Genomic DNA, 24,655 nt, shown 5'->3' with positions numbered 1-24,655 from the left:
TTTTAGGGTTTATTGCGATTATGGTGGTCATGGTGTCCGATGACTTTCGTAATTTAGGGTTGGGTTGTGAAGAAGCGAAGTAGAAGATGAAGGCATGTCGTTCTTCCTCCTTTTATTTTTGTGATTTTAAAATCAAATCCCCCATTTATCTCAATTACCATAAATTTAGAGTCATGATTTACTCATTTACCATTATTAATTTATTTAATGATTAAATTATTCCTAAATTCCTATTGGTGTATTCATGCACATAATAGTTGGTAGAAACATTTGAATCTAGTGTTTTCTCTCTCTTTATATATATATATATATATATATATATATATATATATATATATATATATATATATATATATATATATATATATATACTAGTCGTTACCCGCGCAAAGCGGCGGCGACGAATAGATTTTACGACGGTATGTTTCTTTTATAAAAATGTTATATTCCAAAAGAAAATAAATGTCCAAGACAATAGAATCCAACATTGGCGTTATTTTTGACATGATTCATGTCAAAAATAACGCCAAAGTTGGATTCTATTGTCTTCTATCGGTTATAAACGGTTCAATCCGGCACAAAATATAAATTTTGTAAGTCATTTAAACAAAAATAATAGAACTATTTAAGATACATCTAATATAGAAATGCGTAAAAACACATAACTGTTAATACATTATTAATCTTGCAACACTTCTTTATATATCACATTACTTGTATATACTCAATCACCTTTGAAATTTTCAGTAGGTTTCACTAACACTTTTGGATTGCAACGTGAGACCCCTCTTTGTAATGCAACATAAAGTTGGTCATGAGAGAATATTGGGTCTAGAATATAAATAACTACACTCGTAATTATTTGTCCCCGAGCTTTATTGTATCACCGCAAAGCATAATTAAATAGGAAATTGTTTCCTCTTCAGCTGGAATGGGAACATGTCATCATCAGACGGAGATACAGAAGCTTTGGTAAATTTTTGTTAGCATGTTGACCAACAACTATTTATGCATCGATGATATTCTATTGAAAGCTTTTGCATATTAATCGGGTGTTGTAACACAATCCATTTGTTGGTTCAATATACCGTAATAATATGATCGTGCATCTAACTTTCACTCGAAGGTAATGAGTGGGTAAACCACTAACAATGAGTGAGTTCAAGAATACAGCGGATAGAAGCCATTTTTATCATCTATAGTTTCGTCAAACTAATCGATCGATCAAGTAATCGTTAATCTCATTGACACTATTATTTTTTGTGGATAATATTCCCTACGATATGATATAATCTAATTCAAACCTATTGAATTTCATTGAGGAAAATACTTCATCAATCAAAGCATTCAATGATTCTTTTTATCAGTGTATGAAATGATCATATCATCAGTGATGAAAATAAAGCTTTTGTCCACTGTTTCTTCAACTCTATCACCGACCCTTCATAGAGAGTTCGAGAACCACACATCAGTTAGTGATGTCATATTTATTGTTAACCACAACTTTATAATCAAATACCAAAGAAGCGACATTCGTAGGCTGGAGTGCAAAGCATGACATCAAATAGTTTCTTTTTGAGGGATAATTTTGGAGGTGATGATGAATTTTTTCTTTAGAACAACTATTTTAGATTTACTATAAAACTATGTTGTTTTACTTTAAAATTAAAAATATGTTGTTTTTTAAGAAAATAAAAAATTGTTGTCTTCGCCTATTATAAAAGCACGTTGGGATAATTTTTAATGATAAAATGTAAGAAAATTGTACATTCTTCAATACATATATACAATTTATAGTTTAGGAGTTTGAATTTTTATTTAAGGGTTTAGAGTTTAGTGGTTCAAAATGAGCTTTAATGTATATGTTATTTTTGCAATTGTTGTATACGTTTTATTTCCTTGGATAAGTCAATCGAAAATAGAAATTTAAAATTAAGTTTTGTGAGTTTGATATAATCATAAATTATCTACCACTTAAACATGTTAAAAAAAAGGGTATTGTGTATATAGCCATATAAGGTATTTAGGTGATAAATTGTCGGTTCAAAAGATAACCCACACTTGAGTTTTTAAATTAAACCCACATATATGTTACCCACATTTGAGAATTTTTTCTCATTATTTCTTCAGTAGTTAAAAAAACAATTGAGAACAAAAAAAACTTATTTATTTAAAGATAGCAAACTATTTTTATGGGTTTACATTTTCTTTAATTTTAAATACTTTTTTAACTTCATCACCAACATTATTGTTTTCGTGTTTTGAGCCTATCTTTTTCCAACTACAAAAGACAGATTTGGAAAATTCAATTGGAATTTAGGTTCTTACTGTTGTTTCTAGTATTTTTTAACCCTCGGATGTAACAGGAAATAACCCCTTTCACATAAAATTGGTTGAAATTGCACCCAATTTACCAAATGAAAAAGTCAGTGAATGTAAGCCTCAGTCGTCTCATACCATTCAACGCAACAATACCATAACGTGTAGATAGTATGGGCTTGAGTTAATAACTCCACAACATCATATACATCAGAAATTGAGCTATTAATAGAAATTAACTTCAATTTACCAATAAATAAAATAAACTTGATAGCAACAAATAACCTTTAACTTTTTGTGGTTTTTTATTCATAAACACTTTAAAACATTGACAACTCAATATGTATTTTAACTAAAAGATTTTAAAAAATTATCCCACCCCCTCAACACATCAAAAAATTTCAAAGATGTATTTTAACTAAAAGATAAGAAAATACCTTCACAACATATAATTAATGACCCAAACCCCAGTTTTGGAAGAAAATATATGATGTTAGTGTCAACTATTACCAAAAAATGCCTCATTGCACCAGACATATATGTTGCCTTACTCATGTGATTCTGAAATATCCAAACAACTTCAAGAAACATGCACACACATATGATACAAGATCAAATCTACATCAAAATCAAATATTTATGCAACTAAACAAAAAAGGAAACTTTAAATGGCAAAGGAGAGAAGAATTACCTTCTCTATGGATCACATATCCTGGAAAAAAAATAAAGATGAAAACTAAGAGGGTTAATAAAATGTTAGACCATTTGACAGAACACGTTACCTGTATGTTGGTGAATACGAATATGGAAAGAGATGCAGAAGCGACCTGAAATCAGATGATGACAGAATCAAGAGAATATGAATATAACCTAAAAAAAGAGAGAAGGTTGTGATGGGACATCATTGCTATCGAAAATCAAGAAATAGTAAGGTTTGTATAATAATATAGTAATATATATATATATATAACAAAAACAATCAAAACAAATAGATTATTGACATACAAACTAATCTAAAAAACCAAAACGAATAGTCATAGTCGGTTGGGTTACTACTATTACATCAACCCTTGATATCTTGTTGTTGTGATGGTACTTTTGGCACTTTTAAAATGGTTGGATTATTTCTAATTTATCATAAATAAATAAAATATAGTAGGAAAAGATTGAACATCTCCATCAATATAAAGAATACGACTTCAATTATTTCACCTCAAAAGACCATTCTTTAACTACTAATCTTTAGAAACAAAACCTTGGTGCTCCATACAAATTACAAAGCTTAAGAAAATGAGTGTCTTGGTTTCATGGGCAAGGAAAGAAGTTGCTCGTTTGAGAACTCCAAAGCCCAAGGCTTTGCCTCCCAAATCTCGACCTCCGGTACATCTTTCTCTACCTTCATTTCACACGCTTGCTACTTCTTCAAAATTAGATTGTCAGTCTTGTTTCAAGCTAATCTTAGTAGAAATGTCATTTTCATGTTTACACATTATGTTTTATTTTTCTCAATACCTTGAATGGTGTCGGTTGAATAGGTTGGAGAAATTGAAATTTCAGCCGATGTACGATGTGTGAAATGCAGAATCATGGTAGCAGAAGAAATGTCAAAAATGGAAGGTAGGATGTGAGAATCAATTAGTACGTAATTATATTTAGAAGGAAGAGTATATGAAATCAAAGTTTATGACTGAGACAAAGGCATGTCATTACCTGAAGAGTCGGATGACAATAGCGAAGTGTTTTGAACAATCGATAATGATTTAAGAACTCGATGCTAAGATGTTATAACTTATAACAAACATCGTGAGATAAAATTGTTTGTTTGTTTGTAGGTATGGAGTCAGTGGAGGTTGATGTGATGGGCAAGAAGGTGATACTCATTCAAAGATCGTTCACCGACGACAAATGATCAATTATTTTGCTAATGATGTTTTTCTTTTTCTTTTTCTTTTTTTGTTTTGTTTATTTGAATAATTTCATTTGTGATCTTTAATTGATTAGAGAAGGAACAAAAATACTAACTATTCACGAACAGGCAATAGGCATGCATAATGAAGTAGCTCAATCATGTTACATTTGTCGGGGAAGGACGATTCTGTCATTTCTTTATGCACTTTATGAATGTACTGTATAGGTGATATATGATTATTTTGTTTTGATTCGGTTTTGAAATTTTACATATTTGGTCCCTATGGTTGATAAAAAAAGACCGATGTAGGTCCGTTTGGGGAATTTTGGACATGGGGTCCTTTCACATTTAAAACGAACAAGGAATGTCTTTTGGCTGTTAACTTTTTTGGTTAAATCTCATGTGAAGTTATATATTTGTCCTTACTAACATATGGACCATTTAGTCCCTAACTTTAAAAAAACTTTATAGAATATCTTTGTGGTTTAAAAACTTTTGATATATATAGTCCTTTTTGCTTACTCCGTCAATCTAGGATGTCGAAATTTTTATCAAAAGTAAATTTATGTTCATTTAAATATCTTTTCAACTTGGTTTCCATTGTCACAGATATGTATTCCTGACCCATTAAGAAAACGTCCACAAACTGTTATCCACATCACAACTTACGACCTCTTATACTTTTTGAGACAAACCTACATTTGCATATTTTTCTTCAAAGATTTTAAATAAATTTTCCAATATTTCAACTTCGTGCATTGTAGACATCACCCACACTCTTATTGTTGAATCTGACAATTTGTTTCCGCATGTTATCGTGTTTTCATTCATTTTCTTGATTACATGAGACAAAAAGACGGACTTAAATCGAGAGTCCAACAATACGGCAAAACAAGTGAAATTATTCAAATTTTCTATTAAACCCCAATACTTGTATTTTGAGCGCATATTCGGGATCATGTGATAAAGTTGCACTTGTGTTCAACACGTTGTTAGATGTTGGTCAACTTCTAAAATTTCCCGTAAAACAATTTGTACCAACGGTTTTAATGAAGCCGATAAAATGTTTTTTTTTCTTTCTTGGTTTGAACTTTTCAAAGAAAATTGCGATCTCTTCTATCACATGGACATCGGTATGTTTCGGGACTCTATTTAAATCACGTGTAATACATATTAAATAGAGGCATTGCTAACATTTAAAACACATAAAAACTGCATTATTTATTAAAAAATGCACTTAAAAAATTGCATTTTTTATTAAAAACAACTACTTTTATTATAATAATTAAAAAAAAAAAAAAAAAAAAAAAAAAAAAAAAAACAAGTATTTATAAACAAAACACTTTTTATAAAAGACAGCTTTTATAAAAACAGAAATATTTATTCAAAAAAAGTGAAGATTCATTCATATATTTTTTAAACTCTGATAATTTTAATGGTTGTATGTCTAATGTATTACATAGCTCTTTGGACACATAAAGCATGGGTGTTTGTGATATTTTAACCCATCTTTTACAATTAAAATCAAATATAAGTCATGCATCTAACGTGGAAATGTTTTCCTTATTCATACAAGTTCGGCATTTTGTTGATTAAGAATTCTAATACCTTGGTATTTGTAGTGCTATTGTCCATGCTCATGATCATCACATTTTTTATCCCTTGTCCGCATATGCATTCCAGTAACAAACGTCTGACATCTTCATCCACGTGAGTATCTATTGGCCTAAAGTTTAAAATCATTTTATGTATGACTAGTTGTCATCTATGAAGTGCCCCGTAATAACCAGGTAATTAACTTTTTGACACGATGAAATCCACATATCAGTTGTCAAGTGTATCTTCAATCCCTTGTTCTCCATTGTCTTAATCAACATCATCATCAATAATATGAGGTATTATCAACAAATATATTGTCATCCTAGACTACAAAAAAGTAAAAATATTTATTTAGGCATTCAACATAAGTCATTAGAAAGTGGTTGAAAAGTTGGATTTGGATAGATTGGAAACTTGTTAGGATGTTCTTATTTTTCCCGTAATCCTTTTTGTATTCTTTTATTTTTTCTGAACAAAGTTTGCTTAGACTACGTCTCTTTCTAAAAAAAACATAAAGTCATTCAAAATCATGATGTAACATTGAAGAATCAACATTAGGCATTCAACATAATAATACTAATCATTCATCAATCAAACTTCATACATGAATAATATTGAAGAATCATGATGTCCTCTGTTTTGTTTTGGCCTGTTTGAGCATGTAGCAGAAGGTTTTAATCACCAATGACTACTAGCCATTTGCTGCTTCTGGATCTTGGAATTATGAGAGGATTTTGCACCCTTGTCTTTATACGCATTTCTTGAACCATTGTTGCTCTTCCTTCCTGCTCTTGCTGCTTGAATAGCACGTCGCCTCTGCTTTGCTAGACGCTCCGCAAGTTCACCATCATCATCATCATCATCATCATCATCATCATCTTTCACCTGGAACCAATAATTAAATACAAAAAATAAATAAATAAAACTGTTTTAAACATCATTTACCTGATCACTTTTAACAGGCTGTTTCCCTTCAGAGAGCTGTTGTTGATCCTCTTCTTCTACATCCCCACTATTTCCACAAGCCTTTACTTGGTCTTCATCCTTAAATAATATAATTAAAAGATAAAAAAAATAAACTCAGGTGATGGGTTTTAATGATAAAAAATATATATGTGTAACAAATAAAGAAGCTTGTACATTGGTCAATGAGCATAAAGAATCAAAGTTTTGGATTTCTCCTTCATCTTCTTCTTCTTCTTCTTCTATTTCTTCATCATCAGACCCAGGAATCTTCTCAAGAGTAAACTACATACAAACATATATATATAGTTAGAAACTTAGAGTTTCAAATCATCATTCATCAAAAGAATAAAAGCCAACATCAACGAATGCATCAAATACCTTTTCAATATCAGCTTGTTCCTTCCTGCTAAAGCCACTAGCAGAAAGTTCCTTATCAAGGAAACCAGAAGCTTTCTTTATTGAAGAAAACCGAGGCTTTATACTATCTGACTCAGCATCTGAATCTGAATCTGATTCACCAGCATCCGCTTCAAAAGATAGGTTGAATCTACATCACAACACCTTTACTTTATTAACAAACAATAATACCAATAGCATATCATACAAGTTATTAGAATTTATTCAGAGCTCTGAATATCAAAATTACAATATACAAACCTCTTGCTGAAAAACTTGATTATACATTCAACATCACGATCAAAGTACCTAAAATCACATATATTAAATCAAATCAAATTTCACTACATAGAATGTTATAGGCTTATAGCTATAACCATCTTGTGAGTTTAAATCATACATTTCTGCATTTCGATGAGATACAGATACCATTTGTGGAAAGTCGATGATGGTGATTTTTTCATCATCATCTATCTGCAACAAAAATATATAATTGAAGTAAGCCAGATAGCAAAGATTTTTAATTTAATGATAAAATTCAAATACAAAGTTAAATAAATACCATTATGTTGAATTCATTGAAGTCACAATGAATAAGGCCATGCTCAGCCAAACGGACAATAATTCCTATGATCTTCTCAAAAATGGTGTTGGTATTTTGCAACTCCTTCACCTGAACACTGAATATATATATAAATATAGGATACCATTACTTTCTTTTCAAATATGTTACAAAATAAGGATTTAATTAATAGGAGATTGCTTACAGTGGATAGCCTTGAACAAGGGACATTATGACACAATGGCGATTGCAATCCACTGCATTTGGAACAGGAAACCCATGTTCTTGTAATGCCTACTCACAAAAAAAAAAAAAAAGGAATGAATAACTGATAAGAAACAAGATCATTAAGATTTACAATTGGAATGATATGATACCTTCATGAAAGCAAACTCTTTAAGAGCAGCAAGGCGAGAGAGATAAAGCCAACTAAAGCTACTTCTGTGCTTTAAATAGTCACGCTTTGACTTCACAGCTCTGAAAGAGGTTCTACCAAGTCTGTGTAGTTTCATAGCCATAATCTCACCTTCTTCATTTGCAACCTCAAATATATCTTCAAAACAAAACAATCCATGTTACAATAAACAACTCTGTGTGTGTGTTTGTGTGTGTGACTGTGTGTGTGAAAGTAAAAGAATTTTTGGATTACCAGACTCTTTCCCCACACCAATTTGACGCCCTACTGATGAAAATACACCTCGGTTGACCAGGGTCTTAATAGCAAGAAAATCATAACCAAGGTAGGTAAGCCTGAACCCATCATCTACACCAAAAAAGACAAATATGCCCATTAGGTATAGAAAAGAATCAAAAGATGTTATATGTTAAAAGTCAAAACAGATGTATTATTACTCACACTTTGAAGAGTCATGATGCAACAATTTGTGCTTGAGCAAATTCTTCAACACCTTATAAGTCCCTCCATGTCTATGCACACCCAAGAAAACTAGTATTTGTTATTATTTTGGCATGTAATGTAATAAAAAATAGTTAAGCATTAGGAACTACAGATATGTATTGTTACAGATACTGAAAAAATGGAAATGGAAAGGATTAGAGGTTCACCTGAGTGAAGCAATGCGATCGATGAGCTCAACAGGTACAATTTCATGCTGAGAAGAGAAAAAGAATAATTTTTTTTTTTATTTGGATGAGAGAAAAGTCAAAAAAAAAAAAAAAATCAATTTTAATTAGTATTATTGAATAGTGAATTACATTGCGCATTCCCATCTCTACAGCAGTGAGAACCCTGAAGTCATCTTTAGAGAGATACCGAAGAACATTCACATCAAGCTTCATCACTCCTCTGTTTTAGCACTTTTTTTCTTTACTATGTATATATTGATCACCTGAAAATACAATTTAGGGTTCAAATCCAGTTCAAGATAAATATTAGTATCATATACCTAACTAAAACAAAATGAAAAAATTAAAGATAACATGTAATCTTACATTTACCTTCAAGATTAGTTTTGTAACAATAAATTAATCATTATGATATCTACTTCTCAATTTGATTATCACTGTGGTACCATGTAGAATTAATATCACAAAAAGTTATATAAAAGCACATGACACAAAAGAGGGTTACATAACATTTATCATTTACCAATTAGCCCCTCAACTGGATATAACAGATTAACAGATTATAAATTACCAAACTCAACTCCTTCACAGTAGGGCACTAGCAATGTCATTAACTCATCATAGCAGTGTAGTTCCAGAAGTCAACATAGAAGCAAGTGAATCACACATTCAAGAAGCAAGCACTAAATAACTCAAGAAGCTATGCATTCACAGCAATAACAACTTTAGTAGCAACTGGAAAAGTCAACAAGCAAGCTGTAGAGAAGAAATAGAGAACCAAAAGTCAAGAAGCAGGCAATCAAAAAATCAGTATCCGATAAGCACTTTTAACTTATAGCTTATTAGCTTATAGTGGTGTCCAGATGGAGTTTTCAAAATGCCAGAAGCTGATAAGCATTTTTTAGTTATTGGCAAAGAAACTGTTTATATGTGTTAAATGAACAAAAAGGGCTTCCTTTTACAAATAAGGATCTTAAGAACATCATTCAAAAACACTAGGAGGAAATCAGTAGTATCTACTGCTCGTTCCCAAGTTACCAAAAACATTAAAACTTGTATATTAGAATTGATATGTGAAAACAGGTATATTAATAAAGTACTATCAAACAGATTGCCTGCAAACACATTCCTTTTTTTTTACAGAACACCGTACACATCATACTTCATACATTTGAACAGCAAACACAAGTAGCAAATCAGTAGCAGCAAACAGATAACAAATCAATTGTCACCAAAAGTAAAAAATCACCTATTAGAATTCCAGAGAAGAACTAGAACTTGCCGATTGATATTAAAAAAAACTACAGAAATTTCGTATGTAAACAAGGAAATCACATGAAAAGAAAACAGGTTTAATAAAAAGAAATCGACCACCAACATCAATTGCCAAGTTCAAAGAACGCAGAAAAGAAGGAAGAAAAAGTGGAACCTGGGCTTAGGTGCGATGGAGTTGTGGCTATCGAAGGTCTCCGGCGAGTGGCTTCACAGGGGAGGCGATGACGAGCAGGGGAGAGTTGACGTGAGGAGCAATAGCGAGAGGTTGTAATCGTAAGTACAGTGAGTAAGGTTTTATTAGGGTTTGGGGGCATATCGGTGGATTCTGAAATCAATAGGAATAAATAGTTTTTGATAAGTTGGGTAAATATTTATAAAAAAATGAAGTGTAGTTTGTTTTGGTAGAATAGAACCCATTGGAATTAGAATGAATGGAAATTTAATTTCATAATTTTTTTGTTTGGTTTAAGTTTTTAAAAGGAATTGGATTTCTAAAAGAAATAAATTTTCCTTCCAACGAAAAAAATTCATCCAAAAACTTAAGGAATTAAAATTTCTTTCAAATGAGAATGTTGAATGTTACTGTATTACCAAATTTACTATTAACACTACATATGAAACCCTTATGTAGCCACCACACATCACCACCACTTCCAATTCCTCGGAGATTCCAATTCCTTAATAGATTCTAATTTCTTCAAAAACATTCTGCAAACCAAATGTCACCTGACTTGTATAGAACAACTATAAATCATCTTCGTTTAATAATCCTTATTAAAATATTAATTTTAGTTTATATCAATGTGAAATCGATAATAAATTAAAAAGTTGCTTATATAACACCCTCTTAATTTGACAGTGGGGGTCGATCGACCTGGAGGAGAATGACGCCTTCTCGAGAAAAAAAAAACGAAGAAACGTTGAATCTTGTCTTCAAGTTCATATTTAATCGGGTGTAAAAAAAATATTTTTAGGCTAAGAATAGTTGGTTAATCTAATAGAAATAATTTGTTTTTTCATAATTAAGTAACTAAGACCCAAAAACAAGTTAAGGTCAAATAGTGCTAAAAAACAGGATATCGAATTCAAAATAAAGGTCAATCTCGGTGATATTTGCGGCTCTGCTATTTGGGAACGCTATTCCAAACTACTATTTTGGCTAAGCTCACGCAACGCTATCCCACTAAGATAGTGTTGTTATTAACTACACAGACTGCGAAATGCGAACTCTAGAAGTAACCCCAAGACGAAAAACAAGAACATAACAAACCTGAGATGGTGGGTTGTAGCACCTGGTTCCTGGTACGTAAAAAAATTTATCTAAGTGTCATTTTAGCCTTGGACTCGGCGAGTTGTAGGTCCGACTCGCCGAGTAAGGACGCGGTCCGGGGGCACACTTAAGTTGGCGACTCGGCGAGTCCATATCCTGGACTCGGCGAGTCATCGTTGTTTGATGAAACCCTAATTCCAAAGGTTTGCCCCTTATTTAAGCTAGCTTGTGCGACCCAAGCTCGCCCCCATTCACCCTCAGAGCCCTATATCTCGTCCAAGCTTTGTTTCCTTGTGAGTTTGAAGCATTTGGTGTGTCCTCTTGAAATTTTGGAGTGGGAAGAAGAGTAGATCAAGAAGAAGAAAAGGAGGTCAAGCATCTTTGAGTTATCTCAGTGTGTTCCCTAAGGTATAACTCGTTTTCCCCCTTGTTTTCATGCTTATCGTCCCTTATAGCTCCATTAAAGTCCTTCTTGAACCATTTCCAAGCTTGGGTAGGTTTGAGGGTTCGTAATAAGCTGATTAACCTTTAGATCTAGGCATGGTTGAGCTCCAGGAGCTCAGATCTACTGTCTTTTTGGAACCATATTACATGAAAGCCCTAGATTTACCCTTTTGGTGCATTTTGGACCCTAAAACTCTCATGGTTGCCTATTTACACGTAAAGTTGGAAACTTTACGTATAAATCAAGCCCCAGGATCACGGATCTATCTATGGCATGAGCTGGATTCGAGCAGAATCGACCATATAGTAATTGCATGGTAACGACTCGGCGAGTCGTTCATCGGACTCGGCGAGTTGAGACGCGAGTCCCTGAGTTTTTCCCCCTTTTCGTTATGGCGAGTAGTGTAGTGAGTCCGGGGTGGACTCGGTGAGTTGGAAGCCGAACTCATCCATGAAGGAACTCGGCGAGTCAATGCCCTGACTCGGCGAGTTCAAGACAATCTTCTTAGATCAAGAGCAGACTCGACGAGTTGTTCATACAACTCGGCGAGTCACAACGTAGAGTGTTCTTCGGATGAAGGCGAACTCGGCGAGTTGTTCATACAACTCGGCGAGTAGGGTGCAGGACTATTAAGACTTGGGTATAGAGAAAGGGACTCGGCGAGTCGGCAAGCCAACTCGGCGAGTCTGGTCAACTGGCAGTTGACTATGACTTAACTCATGACTTGTTAAGGGTAAATGGGCAATTTACCCTGAGGGCGATTAGCAGTATTTGACTAAGTGTTTGGTGGGAATTACAGTCGGAGGATTTTCGGAGCAGCAGCAGCAATAGACAAACTATTCCCACACAGATCAGCAGCTACTACGAGGTGAGTTACCTTCCAGTAGCGGTGGGTCTAAGGCCACAATGTCGGCCCACCAGTAGGAGATATATGTTAGATGATTGTCTTTGTGATATCATCTAGGTTTGCTACTACCTGATATGTTATATGCTAGCATGATATGTTATATGTGATAGTAGTAGAGTTCGGTTTTTAGGACTGACGGGTAGTCAGACACCCCAGATACGTCTGACAGTATGTGATTATACGTTTGCATGCTGGCTTGTTATGTTATATGCGATAGAGGTAGTAGGAGGGGACCAATCCCCGAGTTCGGTTGCTAGGACCGAAGGGTAGTTCAGGAACCCCAGATATGTCTAATGATATGTTATGTTATGATATATGTGATAGTAGCAGTAGGGGGTGAAATAGTCCTCGAGGTTCGGTCGACAGGACCGAAGGGTAGTCAGCACCCCATAATGGCTTGACATGGGTAGTCAGCACCCCAGAATGGCTTGACACGGGTAGGTCAGCACCCCAGAATGGTCGTACCGGGTAGGTCGGGTACCCCAGAAATGCCTGGCAATATGTATGATATGTGATTGTATGGTATATGGTATGATGGGGGAACTCACTAAGCTTCGTGCTTACAGTTTTTAGTTTTGGTTTCAGGTACCTCTTCTTTGAAGGGGAAAGAGCTGGTGCGGTAGCGGTCCATCATACACATGTTTCGTATTCCGCATCATGAGATCTTCCTGGGGATCTGTACTCTGACATTATTATGTTTTATGAAATGTTTTCCAGACATGTGATATCTTTATAAAATGTTATGATCAGTAAACGTTTTAATTCGAATGTTTTGCTAAGTGTATGTTTTCAAAAATGAAATTTTTGGCTCGTATTTTTGGGGCGTTACATGGGTTGACGTCGGTGATGATGGGTATCGATGACTCGTTGTTTCCTGTCAGGGTAGGTATTTGTGGGTGTCACACGTCGCTTGAGAAGTGAGACGTTGAGCTTTTTGAATTTTTGCATAGTATAAACGAAGTTAGGGTTAATCGAAAGAGTTTTTTTTTCCTAAGATCTAATTTTTAGGGTTAATTGAAACATAACCAATAGGTTTCAGAGTTCTTCAAAATCCAAGAACACAATGATAAAAGGACCAAAATGACCTCCAAGCCAACCATATCCTAGATCTAACAATACAAAATCATAAAGGTGGTAGCTTTATACTCACAAAAGGTCCATAAGAAGATTAGCTTGCTGAAATACCAAAGAATCACACTCCAAAACACTTCTTATATCTTATTCTCCCTTGATCTTCACAAAATGAACACCATAACCAAAACTATTAAATGAGGGCTAGGATTTGACGAGAGAATGTTCTCTGGAGGTGGAGGCTGACAAATGACAAAACCATAGGGAATTGTGCACTTAAATATGCCTAACTACCAAGGCCTTTAATGTTTGACCCATCTGGCCCTTCGCACCACGAGTTTCATTAAAGGTCGCACCTCGACCTAGTCGTGTCACACCCTCTAAATATGCCACCCTGCTGCCCAAAGAGAACTCCAAAAACTTAATATTTTCAATTAATACATAAAAGTGTTCCTAAAAATCGGATGTTACTATTTTTTTCCCCACTTGACTCATATTCCAACCTTGAAATCTACCTCGGCCAATTTGCAGAAAACCACCTTTACGCAAATCCTTTATGACTTCTCCAAACCACTCACTAATACAATGTATAGATCGGGAAAACCCTCATGAACTCGTTGAATTAGCCATGAATTCAACATCTTAATGCATTAAGTTGATTCCATCGAATCAAGGAACTCTAACACTCATATCTCCTTCAAAATGATGTCTAGAAGGGTAAAGTTTCCAACTTTACCCTTATAAACCACCACAACGAGCCCAAACTCAAATCCTAGTCTCAAAAGGATGAGACTTAACCCATTAAGCCCTTAAACCCTCAAAACATAGCCCTAAAACACAGATATAGCATCCAAAGGCTGGAAAATCACGTAAAGTTTCCAACTTTACGTTCATGCATGCTAGAAAGTAACCCTAGGACTCAAAATGGCTCAATAATGGACTTATTGCATGAATAGGACCTAGAACCTAGTAAAGCTTGCAACTTTAAGCCAAGAGAGGTCATGAAAGGGTCAGATCTGACATAATAACCCCTGGAACCCTCAACTTCTTGGACAACACAAACATAACCCAATAATCAAGATAAAACATCAAACCAAGAGATCTAGATGATAACAAAGCAAGGTATCGACTTTATACCTCAAAAGGAATGCAACAAATAGAGAGTTTCTGGATCTAAATCCCTCCTTCCAAACTAGGCCCCTCCAAATTCAAATCTCCTTCCAAAGAATACCAAAAACCACTCTTCAAGCTCACCACAAGCTTACACACTCAACCTTAGAGGATAATGCACAAAATTAGGGTTTCTGGATAGGGGTTGGTAAAGAGGCCAGCCAAGGGGATTAAGGTCTTTAAATAAGGTGAAACACCCTAAGAATTAGGGTTTCTTCACAACCGCCAACTCTCCTAGTTAGGACACCCGACTCGTCGAGTTGGTCCACAAATATCCGTGGCAAAAATCCCTCTCGACACGACGAGTTGGATCTTCCAACTCGTCGAGTCCCAATTGAAAAATACGATTAATTAGAGAATTAATATTATACCAAAATCGAGCATTACAAATCTCCCCCAATTGAATCAAACTTCATCCTCGAAGTCTGTCGCCTCGAACAATCCTGGGTAATGCTCTCTCATCTCCTCCTCGGGCTCCCACGTCCATTCTGAGCCTTTCCGGTGTTGCCATTGCACCTTAACTAGCTTCACTTCTTTGTTCCGCATGGCTTTTGTTCTTCTGTCCAGAACTGCAATGGGATTCTCCTCGTAATTCAGGCTCACATTAACCTAAATATCGTCCAAGGAAACGACTGTGGCTTCATCAGCAACACACTTCCAAAGCTAAGACACATGGAAGGTTTTGTGGATCTGATTGAGCTCATCCGGTAGATCCAATCAATAAGCAACCCTACCAACTCGGGCAGAAATCCTGAACTGACCAATGAATCGGGGCCCCAACTTGCCCCTCTTCCGAAACCGAATAACATCCTTCCATGGTGATACCTTCAACAAAACATAATCCCGCACCTGAAACTCGAGATCTGAGCAACGCCGATCATCATAACTTTTCTAACAACTTTGTGTGACTTGTAGCCTGCCACACACCTGCTGAATCAACTCAGTGGTCTTAAGCACCACCTCAATGCTTCCCATAACTCGATATCCAACCTCCCCCCAACAAACTGGAGTCCTACACCTCCGATCATACAGCATCTCAAACGGGGTTTGATCGATACTAGCATGAGAAATATTGTTATATGAGAACTCTGCTAGAGGGAGGTTAGTATCCCAACTTCCTCCGAAATCCAATACACATGCCCGAAGCATATCCTCGAGCGTATGGATCATCCGCTCGCTCTGACCATCGGTTTGGGGGTGGTAAGCAGTGCTGAAATGCAATTGAGTACCCAACACCTCATGAAACTTCCTCCAGAATCTAGAGGTAAAACGAACATCGCGGTCCGAGACCACCGATACCGGCACCCGGTGCCTGACCACCATCTCCCGCACATAAATGTCTGATAATTTCTCGGCATAGATACTCTCGGAAATTGTAATAAAATGTACACTCTTGGTCAACCTGTCCATAATAACCCAAATGGAATCCACACCCAACACCGTCTTAGGTAGCTTTGTGATAAAATTCATGGTGATCTCTTCCCATTTGCACATGGGAATAGGTAACGACTGCATATTACCATCGCCCTACATCAACCTACACATGTTATAGACCAACCATAGACATGCAGCACATAAGAATGCTATGGGCAACCATAGTATTACATCAACCAAAAAAAATGTTATGGGGCAACCATACTCTTAAATCAACCAAACGAATTAATGTTATGGGGAAACCATACTCTTACATCAACCAAACGAATGTTATGGGGCAACCATATTCTTACATCAACCAAAACGAATGATATGGGGCAACCATAGTTTTACATCAACCAAACAAATGTTATGGGGCAACCGTAGTCTTACATCAAACAAGAATGTGTAGAGAGATTTTCATCGCAATACTTGACCTGAGCCTAACCAGCTATCCTTAATACATGCACCAACGTTGATATCTCTAATTCTTCAAGTAATGGCAAACTGGAGTTCTACATAATTCTCAATCTTGATCCTTAAAACGATTGTTGAACATCAACCTACTAACATCCACTATAATTAAATGAATTAAGGGCACCTAAACTTTGGAAAACCTAAATGGATCTCTAACGATACCTTACTGTCCCACTAAAACTCCTAATCCCAAAAGGAGTCTTTAGAACTTTTATGTGCATTGCACACTGGCCCTGGATAACATAACCACAATACCATTCTAATTGGCAAGGCATCCCAAACGTTGAATCTCCTACAACCACAATACTTGATGTGCAATTTATATACTACCTAGTTTTAAATTTGTAATCCTAACCTACTTAACTAACTAATTTCACCTATGCAGTGTACCTAGTCAAATTTATAGAATAGTTTAGGTAAGTTGGGTATCGAACATAGAGAATGGATTTATATAATAATATAATAACTAAAATTAGTCTAGAAACAATAATTAAAAAGGGGGTTTTATCTGATTTTGCAAGTTCAGATTAACTTAAAACTAAATGATGTGTGTGAAACAAACTAGTTTTAATCCTACTAACTTAAACACAAAGACAAACACACGAAAGGCAGTGTACCTATCGATTAGCAGTTTAGTTCAGGTAAGTATGGTATCGAACATAGGGAACGGCAAACAATTAAAATAAATGCTAATATTATCTAAATAAAATAAGTAATAGAAAGGGGGTTTTCTCTAATTTTGCAAGACTAGAAACTTAAACAATTAAATAATACTCAAACTAAGCAACTAACAGCTAAGCAAACAAAAATCAACTAAATCCAATAATAGAAGAGACTTTCTGTTTAGGTTTGAATCATTTATTCCTATGGTTGATTTTATGACGAGTGCAATGGATTAATTGGCATTGGCTACCGATAAGTGTGATTAGGTTTACGTTCGCTATTACTAATCCTTAGAAAACATATCAACTCAAGCAGTGATCATGTGATTAAACTAATATATTTCCTAGTTTATTAATTTGGGTTAAGTAAGACTTGTAATCAGCTAATCAAATACGTTAATTCGATTAACTCCTTGTTGATGGTTCGTCACAAAAGCTCACACGTTAACTTACCCATTTTCTAGTTAACCCTAGTTTCACGTTCGTTATTCCTAGGCATATAACTATGTGTTCACATAAATCATATGAGATTAGCAATTAAGAGATGTTCATACAACTTAATTACTAATTTATTAACATAAAATAGTTATTGTTAACATATAAGGTTCTTTAACAAGCTTAACAAAACAATATTACCAAATAAAATTAATCATAACCATAATCATAAAGTCATCTATCCTAAACCGAAAGTAATAGTTTTAACTCATGATTACCGTAAAACTAAGATAAAATATGAAATCAAACAACTCAAACATAGTTTATCTTAAAGAATAAGTAAGAATGGACTTGAATTTGCCTTGATTCTTCTCAAAATTGGATCTAGGGTTGATTCTCTGGCTTCCAGCACCTTAGCAGGTCTTCTAATCGCAGCTTTACCCCCCAAGGGTTTCTCTCCATGCCAGGGTATCGATCTGAAGGTCCCTCTATATAGATTTTCACAAAAAAGAGGTGACTCATCAAGTCCAGTGACCTACTTGGCGAGTCTATCACTTAAAACCCGTGTACGGCAAGTCAGCGACTCCAGAATTGCGAAAGTTCGAAGTGATTTGTCGAGTTTATGACCTACTCGTCGAGTCCGTTTGGAATCAGCATTTTCTCAAAACACGAAAGTCGTCCAAAATTGTATCTAGTTTTCAGAACATTTTGAATCTCATCAATCGGAGTTACGGTTCATGAGATATGGCCAAAACACTGACGAGGGGTCAAGCTGTCCAGCAACATCCTTCTTTCTTCAAAATCCAAAATTCAAGCTTCCAATCGCTAGTTCCGCTTCCTTTTCCACCCGAGCATGTCATTGTTTCTGAAAAATGAAATTATAAACTAATTAAACACCCTTTGTTCATTAAATGAGACAAAAACAACATAAAGTATTAAGATAATGCATGAAGTTTATAACTAAATATGTCCATATCACTAAACACTTAACTAAAACAATTGTAAACAAGATTTAGAAGACACTTCCATTTAGTTTCGAATCCCCCTTTTCATATGTGTAGTTTCTAAATATGGATTTATTCAGTTGGTTACCAATTTAATTGTAATTAACAATCTTGATCCGATCTCCTAATATTTTCACCAATTTATGGACTACTATGTAATGATCATACACAAACAAATACAAAATTTATTAATTCTCTTCCAAAAAATTGATTATTAATGATAACTGAGATATGTAAGCTATATCTAAGTTAAACATAATTATGATCAGATTAATGTTCTCCAACACAACTAAAGTTGTTACATTTATTACTTAATCTAAGATGTAATCAATCCTAGCTCTAACAACTTAATGTTCATAAACTACTAGGTAAATTCATGCAATTCAAATGATCATTAAACTAAACTTAAATTGAATCTAAGCAACAAATATGCAAACTTTAACATTCTAGGTAATGATAATCAAACACATGCATTAACCAACTTCATAAAATCCAAATATAAGCTAGAAACTAAACACAGTATTAGGGTTTAACTACATTAAACAAAAGCCTAATGATTAGTTATTCATAGCAGAAAATAAGCACACAAAAAAACAAGAATTCGACATTGTTATCTAATGTAAACCGAATGTGATGTGTGATCTACAAATATTCAATCTTCAAGTGTTCTCTCCTCCAAAGGGTTATTTTTCGCAGATCTCTGGCTTCTAAAGTCGATTATTTATCCAGAATATCAGATCCAACATCGTGAGCAGTAATGGCTCACCGTAGGAGATGAATATTTATATTTTCCAAATATAGTGTCTCACGTCGTGAGCAGTAATGGCTCACCTTGTGATCTCAGTATAATCCGTGTTCGGCAAGGAAATTGTCACACCCCTTAACCAAGGATGGCGAAAACGTCAGGGGGTGGAGGACTTCATGTATAGTATCATAACAAGGAGTATAATAGTGCTTAAAGTAGATACAACCATTATAAATATAATCGAGAAAGTTACATGATTTCACAAGTTTACATGTTTCAAAATCGATTACTATATAATGATAAAAATGTTTTCCCTAGCATCGTAGCGTCCCATCCTGGGCTGGTAGTTACCTATTTTAATGGTTTCTTGAGAATACAAGTAGTTTTGAAAAAGTGTCAACAATTAAGTTGGTGAGTTCGTAAGCTTTTGGATGTAGAGTTTGAAAACCTTTGTTTGCAAATGATATGTATAACCAAGAAAATCCAATATTTTCCTTATAAAATGTTATGTAGTCTTAAATCCCAAGACCGAGTGTATGTATGTTATTTCGTACTTGTAACAATGTATGTAGATGTGACACCCAAATTTTTGCAAAAATTTTAAACTTTTAAAACCCATCTTAAATTAAATTAAAACAACTGAAATAGTTATAACATAATCCATCTACTTAATAATCATATAAAATAAGTACATAAGTAATAATAATAATAAGGTCCCAACAAAAATAACTAGTAGCGATGTCCCGGTGCTCCATGTCAAGCCTTAGCCTCTTTAATATTAACACCTAAAAAGTTATAAGGGAAACCGTAAGCACAAAGCTTAGTGAATTCAAACACAGACATTGTACTAACATTCATATTTACTAACCCTAATCCATTTTCCAATTATAGTTGTATAATAAGGGAAAAGAACTAATCAACGCCAATAAGACAAGAAGGACTTGTAGGTTTGAGCCGCACCGGGAAGATCCCGTATCACTTGGCCCTAATCACCACACCTCACGATGAATATTACGTTGGTGATCTTACCTACCCACCGCACCGGTAAATCTGTATCCTTTGGTGGTGTCCCCATATCCATGATTAGTTACATACAGTGCACATGTACGAATTAAAACAATACTTATATAGCATGCTTTTATAATAAATTCAAATAATCACACACGAGCTAACTAGCAAACACAATCATCAATACAACGGTGTGAGAGAACTCACCTTGAGTGAGTAGTATGGATAGATAACAATCAAATAATGCTACCAATCTTGAGCAAACTTCAAAACCTCACCTAAGAAGGACAAAAGGTTAGAAAGGAGAAGCAATGAAGCTATGAGTTGAGTAAAGAGTAATCACAACAAGGTCTCTAAAACAGACCTGCTGTTCAAAACGGATTTACTCCAAAATCTAAAACAAAAACATAGCTTTAACTAAATTTTATAGGAAACTATGATTGCTCAGGATTCGACAATTATAAAGAACTCATTCTAACTCCAAAAGATGAATTATATATGAATTTTACAAAATGGTGTATCACTTCTGTCTCCAACAATACAATCAAGTGATGTTGGCCAATTCTACCCAACTTTTGAGTGGAATTAATCCAAACCAAAATTAAGAGAAGTAAAGGACATACAAATGAAAGTCTTAGAGTTGGAATTGAATGAAAATCATCTCCCAAACTCCAGATATAAAATTCACATTGTGGACAATCACAACACTAGCAAAAGTTGGTGACTGCCCACTGATCTGGAGCGTGGATCCATTCTAACCAATTTATAATTGGTAATAACACCCCATTTGCTCCAGATCTTAAATTAATAAAATAAGGAACATATAGAAACTTGGAATCACTCTATATCCTTTTCCAAGCCTTAGAAATGATGAAAACAAAATGACATATCAGAACAGACCCGGATCAGACCTAACAACAAAGATGCCATTCTTTCCCATAGATAAAGTCCTTATAAGTGAGGTTGTCCTACTTAATAAAGTTAGCCAACTACAATTTTGAACTTTTGGAACTGGTTTGGGGTCCATTTGAGTTCTAGAGCTCAAGATATGAGTTTTACAAAATGACTACAGATCTTATGGAAAACAGAATCGTAGCCACCCGTGATTCCTTTTTGGCTTATCCATCCTTCTCCCTTTGAAACACCTTTTAAGATATGTTCATAATCCCAATTTAGTCCCCATGATCATGATGGTAATAAAAAGGTTAGGTATCATTATGATTTCATTTTGCCACAAGATTGTAATAATAATCAACATGAAAATTAACATAAAGCACATAAAATCACCATTCTCCCTTTTAGGGTTTCCTCGATCTTTTGCCACATGTAATCCCCTAGATACATCATCCACCATATATGGGGTGAAGATAGGATCTTGCGATGATGTATAACATACAATTACAAATCAAATAAGAAGGAGAAGAAGTGAAGATGAAATCATAAAACTAGAACAAGGTTATGAATCAAGTTGTAAGAAATGATAAGGAGGTTCATACCAATATGAATCAAGGCTGGAAATGAACAAGAATTAAGCTCCAAACAACAGCCCCTTGGCTGCTCTTGATCCCAAAGAGAGAGAGAGAGGATGATTTGAGAGATAGAAGGAGGGTTTAGAGTGTTTTTCTTGTGTGTGTTCCAAATGACTCAATTAACACATTAAGTACTATTTACTAGATGGACTTTGCAAATAGGCCCATAGCCCATGGAATTCAATAAAAGGAGTTTACAAGATGATCAAAAGAGTCCAATAACATAAGAAATCAGACATTGGTTAAATAAATTAACCCAAGGTTACAAGGATAATTAAATTAAAATAACCAAACGTACCGAGAAAAATCGGGACGTTACAGTAGATTTAAATAACTAAATACCTTTTTAAAGTAGAAATTCTCGTAAAATATATGTGTCGTTATCTCCCTATGTGAGTCGCTATAACCATACTATAACAGAGAAGACCTGTTGCGACGTTCTTCAGGCGTCACAATCGAAATGACATTTGTCACCCCGACTGGCCGGTCGGGCTGTTGCAAGCAACAATGGGTGTGGGTTGTCAATAATAATATAAATCTATACACAATTATCACGCTCTCCCTTCAGGAGACTTTGGTTATAACTAACAAGCATTTTAACCCGTACTCTAAGAGTACAATGAAGACTAGTCTCATAATTTACGATAACGAGTTTACGTGTAGTGTGAGTGTAAACCCTTTTATGTGGTGGAATTGAACCCCCTCTTCATTTAGTATATTTGTAATGTGAAATCCATAAATTATACCTATTATAGTTTATCGTGTAGTAAATGAAACCCATTTATATTAGGTGTAAAACCTTTTCTGTGTAAGTAGTAGTTTAGCAAAACATAACTATACCTATTATGTTTCATCTTGTATTGTTTGTAATGACAAAGGACTCTTACATTTTAGTGAGTGATTTTTGTTATATAAATGTCATTCAACATAAAACACATTTAAAATATGAAGTCATCAAAGATAAACACTTTGCTCAACATGTTACAAGAGTTATAAAATTTGTAAGTTGTTTCACTAGTTTTTAACTTTTCTGCACTGTTCTAGAAAAATCATAGAAAAATCATACGAAGTCAAAAATTGAATCCGTAAACTCTAAGAGTTTAGAAAACGTGTCTAGTTTGTTCATAATGTTTATTATGATTTTTAGTGATCTATAACTTGTGTGAAATGTTCATATTCACAGACTTGTCCGAATTCCTAGCTACAGTGATAGATAGTTTTGTAAAAATCACCATAAACTGTAGAAAAATCGTATGAATATGTGCAAGTAGTAATTTTAAAGGTATAAACCTGAACTATTTTCATATTAAATAGTTTTGAAATACTTTAAGTTTAAGTTGGTTAAAACAGTTCGTAAATGAACCTTAACTTTCCTGTGGAAAGCTGATGTTTGAGTTTAGTTAAGTCTTTGATGTTTTAACTTGTATCCCCTCCCACCCCCCCCCCCCCCCTAAAACTTGAAGAAAACATGAAAATGTAGGGGTATGATGATTTCTTGGTATGGATGATGAAGAGAAGCGGTTTCCAAGTCAAGAACACTTGGAAGATGCTTGAAGATCCTAAGAACAAATATGTCGATATTTGTGTAAGAAATCCATGATTTGAGTGAAGGTTTGTAGAATGTTCAAATGTGGGATGAAGATACTTACCAAAAGTGAGTAAAAAGTTCAATATCTGCCTTGAAATCTGTGAGTTTTAGAGAGAGAAAGTGAGAGAGATACGTTTGCTTTTTGGTGAAAGAGTGAATATTATGGGAGGAGAGATAAAATTTTTCCAGCCTTTGATTAAGATAACTTGTTGGAGAAGAGTGTGAGAGGACAAATAGTTGACTAGCTAGAGATGAATAGTGACTGGAGGTTGTCATATAGCGGGTACGGAAGATAGCTTGTGTCATTACTTTATGGAAAAGTCAACACTCATAATCAATGTCGTGTACGAAAGATATTATTCTTAGATAAAGATTTCCCCCAAAATGTGATTTAAAATATGGATATATAGGGTCTTATATGACAAAATATGTGTTTGGGTGAAAATTCCACGTTAAAATCATGAAAACGGGCTTAAAACGAGAAAGTGGTCGAAAACCAGAACCAAGAAGCGAAGCTGCGAGGTTCGGTCTCTAAGAACTGAGAGGGAGGGCTCGGTAAAAAGGCGTTGCAAGCGAACTCGTTAATGGGAACCGAAAGCGAAGGCAGACGGGGGTATACAAGAAGAAAAGCCAAAGCGATCCGAACCGAAAGTAGGTTCAGTCCTCGGCAGTTCGGCTCCGGCTTCGGCTCTTTAGAGTTTCGTTTCTTGGGTTCGGTTCGGCAGGGCTAATTTGGTTCTGAAGGGACCTTCAGCTTCTAAGGGGGTTCAGTTCTTGGGTTAACTTTGGTTCCTAAGAGGTTTCGCCCCCTTTTTGCTG

At 34.8% G+C, this 24,655-nt stretch overlaps 1 protein-coding gene and 2 long non-coding RNA genes across 4 annotated transcripts; 1 reads left to right on the top strand and 2 right to left on the bottom strand.

Moving 5' to 3' along the window:
- Nucleotides 1-2,600: 2,600 nt before the first annotated feature.
- LOC145045252 (uncharacterized) lies at nucleotides 2,601-4,329 on the bottom strand. Its single transcript, XR_013681788.1, has 3 exons — nucleotides 4,030-4,329; nucleotides 3,102-3,831; nucleotides 2,601-3,031 (listed from the first exon to the last, which is right to left on the bottom strand). It is a non-coding gene; the product is annotated as an uncharacterized LOC145045252 (long non-coding RNA).
- Nucleotides 3,498-4,461, top strand: LOC145045251 (uncharacterized). Its single transcript, XR_013681787.1, has 3 exons — nucleotides 3,498-3,699; nucleotides 3,855-3,936; nucleotides 4,152-4,461. It is a non-coding gene; the product is annotated as an uncharacterized LOC145045251 (long non-coding RNA).
- Nucleotides 4,462-6,344: 1,883 nt separating this feature from the next.
- Nucleotides 6,345-10,436, bottom strand: LOC144998175 (protein serine/threonine kinase). Of its 2 annotated transcripts, XM_078957996.1 has the most exons (15): nucleotides 10,267-10,436; nucleotides 9,409-9,593; nucleotides 8,967-9,100; nucleotides 8,817-8,863; nucleotides 8,608-8,678; nucleotides 8,401-8,514; nucleotides 8,129-8,304; nucleotides 7,957-8,045; nucleotides 7,752-7,869; nucleotides 7,590-7,663; nucleotides 7,451-7,498; nucleotides 7,172-7,340; nucleotides 6,968-7,075; nucleotides 6,773-6,871; nucleotides 6,345-6,712 (listed from the first exon to the last, which is right to left on the bottom strand). In XM_078957996.1, exons 3-15 carry the CDS (start codon nucleotides 9,048-9,050, stop codon nucleotides 6,506-6,508), a joined length of 1,404 nt encoding a protein of 467 aa, XP_078814122.1. In that variant the 5' UTR covers nucleotides 9,051-9,100; nucleotides 9,409-9,593; nucleotides 10,267-10,436; the 3' UTR covers nucleotides 6,345-6,505. The 2 variants fall into 2 exon arrangements, with proteins under 2 accessions (XP_078814122.1, XP_078814121.1); XM_078957995.1 differs by lacking the exon at nucleotides 9,409-9,593.
- Between the last annotated feature and the right edge of the window lie 14,219 nt (nucleotides 10,437-24,655).

This window comes from Lactuca saligna, chromosome 5 (genome assembly GCF_052625555.1).
Source record: "Lactuca saligna cultivar CGN05327 chromosome 5, ASM5262555v1, whole genome shotgun sequence".
In the NCBI taxonomy this organism is placed as follows: domain Eukaryota; kingdom Viridiplantae; phylum Streptophyta; class Magnoliopsida; order Asterales; family Asteraceae; genus Lactuca; species Lactuca saligna.
Note: the sequence above shows the minus strand (reverse complement) of the source record. Positions and strands in the feature narration are given on the sequence as shown.

Coding starts and splice junctions, on each gene's coding strand:
- LOC144998175 (XM_078957996.1), bottom strand. CDS start 9,050: ATGAAGCTTGATGTGAATGTTCTTCGGTATCTCTCTAAAGATGACTTC. Junction 8,864..8,966: donor TAGAGATGGGAATGCGCAAT/GTAATTCACTAT, acceptor TTCTCTTCTCAG/CATGAAATTGTACCTGTTGA. Junction 8,305..8,400: donor TGGTGTGGGGAAAGAGTCTG/GTAATCCAAAAA, acceptor TTTGTTTTGAAG/ATATATTTGAGGTTGCAAAT.